Raw genomic sequence first — 7,979 nt, 5'->3', positions numbered from 1 at the left:
TACTCCTGGAGCTACCCCCACAGGAGGCTGCAAGGGACACGGTCGAACGCCTTGTTCAGATCCACAAAACACATGTGGACTAGTTGGGCAAACTCCCATGAACCCTCCAACACCCTGGTGAGGGTATAAAGCTGGTCCAGTGTTCCACGACTGGGACGAAAACTGCATTGTTCCTCCTGAAACCAAGGATCGACTATCGGCCGAATTCTCCTCTCCAGTACCCTGGCATAGACTTTCCCAGGAAGGCTGAGGAGTGTGATTCCTCTGTAGTTGGAACACACCCTCCAGTCCCCTTTCTTGAAAACAGGGACCACCACCCTGGTCTGCCATTCTCAGAGGCACTGTCCCCGACCACCACACGTTGCTGCAGAGACGTGTCAGCCAAGACAGCCCCACAACATCCAGGGACTTGAGGTACTCAGGGCGGATCTCATCCACCCCTGGTGTCTTGCCACCAAGAAGCTTATTAACTACCTCGGTGACTTCAGCTTGGGTGATGGACAAGTCCATCTCTGACCCATCAGCCCCTGCTTCCTCCACGGGAAGGCATGTCGGTATTCCTTCCACCGTCCAACGATATCCCAAGTTGAGGTCAACAGTTGACCACCTCCACTGTAAACAGTGTAGGCAGGGCACTGCTTCCCCTTCCGGAGGGGCCGTATGGTTTGCCAGAATATCTTCACAGCCAACCGATAATCATTCCTGCATGTCCTCACCAAACACAAGACCTTGGTTCATCTTCGGAACACAAATTAAGATATTTTTGATGGAATCTGAGAGTTTTCTGACCTTACGACAGCAATACAACTGAAATGTTCCCAAGTCCAGAAACGTAGCAAGGAGATCTGGAAAAATAATCCATGTGACATCAGTGGTTCATCTTATATCATACGAAGCTACGAGAATACATTGTGCGGCAAAAAAATAAATAAATAAAATTCAACAATTTGTCTCCTCTGCATCACCCTTGTGCCATTTTTGAATAACCTACAACTTTTGGAGAATATCAGCTAGAACGTATGCTATTCCGGTTCAGTTGTGTCACACCGATACACTATTTTGTTCAGATCAAATCACAACAACAGGAAACGGATCCTTTGCTGAACAGTTGCTTTGACACAATCTGAGTCTGCTATTGTTCTTCCTTCTTTCCCTATTTTTTTTAATTCCTGTGACACCTAAAGAACAGTGAAGTTTATGACTAGTGGATGGGGAAGGCCTATGAGGGAGTCTTCACCGCAGGTTTGGCCCCAGTTGCATTCCCCAAGCCTGTTGCATTAATTTATTCCCTGGGCTCCTTGCTGGTCTGAGTTTCCTATGACAAAAATGGGGTTGTGTAAAAAGTCGAATTCAATTTTCATGCGCATCTCATTAGTAAAGGTGTAACTGATATTAAAAGTACATTTCCAGCACATGCGTTCAGATCAGGGTTGCCAGGTTTTCAAAACAAATCCTGCCCACTTGCTTTTCAATCATGTTTCCAGGGGGTTCCCTGATAAAAATTGCATCCCGGGGTTAAAATATACGTTTTGGCAGGGTTGCCTTGGTAAAATATGCATTTTAGGGACTAAAAATCACATTATTGGCATTGGGATCACTTCAAACCGCGGACATGAAAAACAACCGTGGACTTGGCAACACTGGTTCAGGTGGAGCGGCAGTTACTACACAGAGCCATAGTCCACCGACAAGCTACAAAAAAAAAATATATATATATATATATATATATATATATATATATATATATATATATATATATATATATATATATATATATAGCTTTTTTAAAATCGACAAAGAATCGCCTGCGATTTTGAAATTGATTTTTTGTGGATTTTCTGTGAACTATGGCTCTGTGTAGTAAAAGGCCACCCAGTGTTGCCAAGTCTGCGGTTGTTTTTCATGTCCGCGGGTCGAAGCGACCCCAATACAGATAACGTGATGTTTAGCCCCTGAAATGCAGATTTTACCAAGGGAACAATGCATATAATTGTATAATGGTAATCTTCCCTGCCTGAACAGAGGATAACAAATATTAGCACGTGATGCTAATCTTCCCTGCCTGAACAGAGGATAATCAATATTTGCATCTAATGCTAATCTTACCTGCCTGAACGGAGGATAATAATATTTTTAGAGGATAAACTAGTTAACCAAACCCTACAGCTGTCTATTAACGTGTTAGCCTGCACCCAGTATCAACATCTCATGGAGCACGTTTAGTCCAATGAAGCAATATCATTGTGTTTAAGTTTCATTTCTTCAGGGACAGTAGTGCTTGTGTCCATTATGGAATAACTCATGTTCAGAAACTGCACCTTGGTAGTTAAAAAATGGCATGGTTTTGCAGCATACAGAGTCACAAACAGAATGAGATGATCCTCCAAAAAAAAAGACAAAAGATAATTTATTTGAATTGTGGCACTCTCTCGTGAAGCGATCGCCTTTTTCTTTATTTGTTTTATTTTTCAAAAGTTTTCACATATGTGTGAGTGTGTTTTTATGTTGAATGTATCTGCATGATTACCATCTGTTTGAGTGCAAATCAGCTTGGTATTACTGTATAATCATGGTTATCATGGCTATACATGAAAATCCATCAATAGGAGTAGAGAGATTGGTTTATTGACTTTATGGGGCATTTGTATTATTACCATCTCTATAACTGGCCATCAGCACATTAGCACTTATTTGCATTGTAATTCATTGTAATTACTACATTTCTAGCAATCTCAGGATGTTCTGTAATTGGCATACAAAGTTAAATATTTTTTAATTTTCTTATCTTATTTTTCTTACTCAAATTATTCTTATTATATTTTTCTATTGCTCAAATAAATCACTTATATAATGTCTAAGTTTCTGTCTATAGTTTCATAATTGAAAAATATGCAGTGGTATGTTTCATGACTAAATAGTTTGTAGCCTTCAATACAGTTGCTAAATATTTTTATATTTATACTATACATAACTAGACATTCTCAGAAAAATATTTGCAGGAATCTAATTTTTCATGATATCCTCTTCAGGTTTGAAATAAAAACTCACGAGACATGTGACTTTCAACCCATTAATTTTCTAGATTGCTCCAGGACTGATTTCATGTATTTTTATATCAAATAAAAAAAAATACAGTGTGGTAAATAAAAACTTTCAAGAAACTTTCAAGGAACAGTGTCTATAACTTTTCATATTTTTTAACATTATAAAATTTGGTTGATAGAATGTAATGCCCAAATGGTCTTCTTTCCAAAGACACAAACATTGTGTGTGTAACATACTGAAGTAAGGAAATGTTACAATTTTAAGTTAGGTAGGTTACTTTTAGCTGTGAGTCCCATACTGAGGGGTGCTGGCTAACAGGTTAATTCTTCTCTGACGACACAGAGGATAACAAATTTGTACTGGTCTTAAAGGTTCATTCAGAAGTTACTCGTTATTGAGGACTCGCTGTGCGTTGCTGCAGTCATCCAAGTCTGACTATAGTTCAGCACAGTAAGAGTTTATACCTTTCAATGTGGAGGGATACATAGAGGTGCAGACAATCTAAACAAAGCATGAAAATGCAGTAGAAGAATCAACCCGTTACCGGAATTTCCCCGGCCCCGATTTCATCAGCTTAGTGTCATTCAAATGCATAGGTGCTAATCCAATTAGCCTGACAGTATCACCCATACCTTCACATTATCATAGAGAAAAAGGCACAGATGTACCATCTTTAACTTGGCACCCTGCCCAGTCATCAGGAAGTGCATAAAGACAAAAGGTTAACGTCTCAGACGCTCGGTCTGAATAATTTTTGGTCCCAAATTTGTATCAGTTTTACTGGTAGTCCACTGCATGAAGAATTTTTGGGTATAATTTGTCAGTTTATTTTGCTGTCCTCACTTACATTAACTATAGTGTCCTGCACCCACTAGTAAAATATATATATATATATATATATATATATATATATATATGGTCTCATTATAAATCTCCTAACTGTGATATTTTCAGAAATAGAAGTCGTGTTTTTTAATCTGAAACGTGCTGCGATTTATATTCCAATACCACTCATATAATGCAGGGTTTGCTTTCTAGTGTTGATTTCTCTACATGTGGGTAATTAAAAGGTATTGTATGTAATCTTATTAGCTCTGTTCATATTTTTCTCCTGTCATTTGGTTATAGAGGGAGGTCAGGGAAGTTTTTATTGTTGATCATCATCTTTGCTTTTGTACAGGGAAGATAGCTCCCTTAAACCTTCGTTAGCCTCAGGTTTTCTCTGTTATTTTAGGCCCTCCTCTCTCCTGAAGACTTATTCCCATCTTTTGTTAACCATTTCAATTCAGATAACAGAAATTAATACTTTTTCTAGTACTTGAAGCTGTGTTTGCTTTCACTCTGAAGCCTGAGGCTGAAGCGTATCCTCTACGTAATTCTACGTTTTTAACGTTACCCCTCTTTTTCTTTGTTACTTGCCTTTTTCTTTACTTTTCTTCGTTACTAGACTGGGAGGAGAACGTAACAGTGGATCACAGAAAACAGTATAAAATAACAAACAAAGGCAGTTCATGACCCCTTTAAAAATTACAAATTATTCTGAACAACATTTGCAGAACTTAAGATTTATGAGCTTCAACTTTGATTTTCATAATGTTTAAACAGTGAAATTATTGTACTTAATGATACTTACTGAACTGATCTGGATTCTTTAATCACAGGCAGCAGCTTCTGAAGAACTTTCATATTTTCAGGCTCATTCTTTTTTTTAACAAATTTATCAAGACGAAACTCATTCAGTTCCTCTTCTGATGTCAACAACACAAAAGCTACAGCTGACCACTGAGATGAAGAGAGTTTAGCTTCCTTTATTCTTCTAGAGTTCAGATACTGTTGTATTTCCTCCACTAGTGAATGATCACCCAGTTCATTCAGACAGTGGAACAGATTGATGGATTTCTCCGGAGAGTCAATGGTCCTAATCTTCTTCTTGATGTACTCAACTGTTTTCTCATTTCTGTCAGAGCTGCTTCTTGTGTGTTTCATTATTTGTTGTAGGAGAATCTGGTGAGACTCCACTGACAAACCCAGAAGGAACCGCAGGAAAAGATCCAGATGTCCATTTTTACTCTGTAAAGCCTCATCCACAGCTTTCTGATGCAGCTCAGATAATGAAACATGTTCTGATGAATTGAGCTGAAACCAGTCCTTCAATTTAGACTGTTTGGTGATGGGCTCAAGCGAATTTCTGTATTTATCATTTTTAAATAAAATGTGCACATATAGAGCTGCTAGATGTTCCTGAATGCTCAGATGAACAAAGCAGAAGACTTTCCCCTGATACAAGCCCAGCTCCTCTCTGAAGATCTGAGTGCACAATCCTGAGTACACTGATGCTTCTGTCACATCAATGCCACACTCTCTCAGGTCTTCCTCATAGAAGATCAGGTTGCCTTTCACAAGCTGCTCAAAAGCCACTTTCCCCAGTTTGAGGATCATGTCTTCATCTGTCACCTTCTCCTCATAGTCCTTCCCATGTTTGATGTTGGTCTGAAGGATTAGGAAGTGTGTGTACATCTGAGTGAGAGTCTTGGGAATCTCTCCTCTCTCTGCTCGACTCAACATCTTCTCCAGAACAGCGGCTGAGATCCAGCAGAAGACTGGGATGTGGCACATGATGTAAAGGCTCCTTGATGACTTCAGGTGTGAGATGATCCTGTCGGCCAGACTCTGATCACTGATTCTCTTCCTGAAGTATTCCTCCTTCTGTGGCTCATTGAAGCCTCGTACCTCTGTCACTCGATGGACACATTCAGAGGGGATGAGATCAGCTGCTGCTGGTCTGGAGGTGATCCAGATGAGAGCAGAGGGAAGCAGATTCCCCACAATGAGGTTCATCAGCAGCTCGTCCACTGAGACTGATTCAGATATATTACACACTTTCACTTCGCTCTTAAAGTCCAGAGACAGACGACACTCATCCAGACCATCAAAGATGAACAACACTTTATATTCATCACTGGATATTTCAATTTCTTTAGTTTCCGGGAGAAAGACATGAAGAAGATCTGAAAGACTGAGTGTTTTGTCCTTCATCAGGTTGATTTCTCTGAAAGGAAGTGGAAATATGAGCTGGATGTCCTGATTCTCTTTCCCTTCAGCCCAGTCCAGGATCAGCTTCTGCACAGAGACTGTTTTTCCAATGCCAGCGACTCCCTTTGTCAGCACAGTTCTGATGGCTTTGTCTTGTCCAGGTAAAGGTCTAAAGATTTCACTGCATTTGATGGCTGTGTCCGCTGTTGCTGCTCTCCTGGATTGTGTCTCAATCTGTCTCACCTCATGTTCATTACTGATCTCTCCACTCTCACTCTCTGTGATGTAGAGCTCTGTGTAGATCTCATTCAGGAGTGTTGGGTTTCTCTGCATCGCTGTTCCCTCATACAGATGCTTAAACTTCTTCAGCAGATTTGATCTAAACCTGTTGAGGACTTCATGCCTATAAAATTAAAATACAACATTAATAAATAAAATAAGCTTATTTATTCTGTATCCTAATGAATTTTTTTTTTTTTACAAAAATGGAGATCACCGAGATCACCTGAGATCAGTTTCGGTCTCTTCACCCATATAATCTAATGGAACAGATGCATCACTCCTCATAGACACACAGCTGGACTCTCCTTCTGATCTATAACTGAGAGAGACTAAAGTGAATCCTCTAAATTACCATATTTACCAAAGTACAACAAATCACTTTTAAACAAATCACTTTAAAGTGCAATTCATGATCATTTACTTTTTTTTTTTTTATTACAAAAGATGTTAAATAGAGAGTTTTCACACATGCATCTCTGGGTAACATCTTAAGTGTCCATTTTTTGAAACCGAGATTTATAAATCATTGGAAAGCTGTATAAATAAGCTTTCCATTGATGTATGGTTTATAAGGATTGGACAATATTTGGAATATACAACTATTTGAACATCTGAAAAATGAGGGTGCAAAAAAAAACAACAAACAAAAAAACAACAACTTTAAATACTGAGAAAAGTTGTCCAAATGAATTCTTAGCAATGTAAATTACTAAACAAACATTAAGTTTTGATATATTTACAGTAGGAAATTTACAAAATATCTTCATGGAACATGATCATTACTTAATATCCTAATGATTTCTAGAATAAAAAATAAAAATAAAAAAAAAATAAATAAAAAATAAATAAATAAAAAAGAAAAATTCTATAATTTTGACCTATACAATGTTTTTTTTTTTTTTTATGGCTATTGCTAAAGATATACCCCAGCGACTCATTTTTGCTCCAGGGACACATATATGTCAAGGGGGAGTCCAAGGATGTTTCATGTCGAGTTATTTACACAGTCCATGTTTCGCATGATAATCCAACGCTTTAACAAAGTTTTTAAAAAATGATTTGGGAGTACAACAGAGTATTTCTGTGACAAATATACTCTTCCGGGTTTCTTAGAATTTTTTTAAAATTATTATTATTTTTTTTTTTTGGTTGTGGCTCTTCATGGCATCATGAAGGATGGAACTCCTTGTAAAAGCATTTGTCCTGGAAGAGCGCGCATGCATCCCAAGAGCGAAGCAAGAGCAACCCATCAACGCAATTCGTTCAGATTCATTCAAATTTAAGTATTATTTACTTTACGCTTTGCATTAACATTTGCAATTAGTTTGTAAGAGGCAATGAGTACACATGAAAGGCAAAAATAATGAGATTTTTTTTTTCAACTCACCAATCAGGGTTTCAGGGTTTTATTTTTATATACCAAAAATTGTATAAAGATGATTTTATATATAACAATATTACTTGATATACCATTTTGCTTTATGCAATATGTGCTTTTAGGAAAGCATGTTAAAAGGAGAAATTAATTGCACTCAGCTGTCTCCACTTTCATCGTTCTCACCTGTCTATATAAACCGGTCTGTTTCCGTCACTCATCTTTCTCGTGTTCTTTCATGTTT

The 7,979-nt window shown here is 37.9% G+C and overlaps 1 protein-coding gene across 1 annotated transcript; it reads right to left on the bottom strand.

Annotated features, from left to right (window-relative positions):
* Nucleotides 1-4,659: 4,659 nt before the first annotated feature.
* Nucleotides 4,660-6,678, bottom strand: LOC128021568 (NLR family CARD domain-containing protein 3-like). The gene is made up of 2 exons (XM_052608885.1): nt 6,584-6,678; nt 4,660-6,481 (listed from the first exon to the last, which is right to left on the bottom strand). The coding sequence occupies exons 1-2, from the start codon at nt 6,643-6,645 to the stop codon at nt 4,675-4,677; spliced, it is 1,869 nt and encodes a 622-aa protein (XP_052464845.1). The 5' UTR covers nt 6,646-6,678; the 3' UTR covers nt 4,660-4,674.
* Nucleotides 6,679-7,979: the final 1,301 nt, after the last annotated feature.

Source organism: Carassius gibelio, chromosome A10, assembly GCF_023724105.1.
Source record: "Carassius gibelio isolate Cgi1373 ecotype wild population from Czech Republic chromosome A10, carGib1.2-hapl.c, whole genome shotgun sequence".
In the NCBI taxonomy this organism is placed as follows: domain Eukaryota; kingdom Metazoa; phylum Chordata; class Actinopteri; order Cypriniformes; family Cyprinidae; genus Carassius; species Carassius gibelio.
The sequence above is the reverse complement of the archived record's forward strand: the minus strand, read 5'-3'. Positions and strand labels throughout refer to the sequence as shown.

Excerpts from the sequence above, each read along its gene's own strand:
- LOC128021568 (XM_052608885.1), bottom strand. The coding sequence starts at position 6,645 with ATGAGGAGTGATGCATCTGTTCCATTAGATTATATGGGTGAAGAGACC. Across the intron at positions 6,482-6,583 it reads GAGACCGAAACTGATCTCAG|GCATGAAGTCCTCAACAGGT; the intron begins GTGATCTCGGTG and ends TTAATTTTATAG.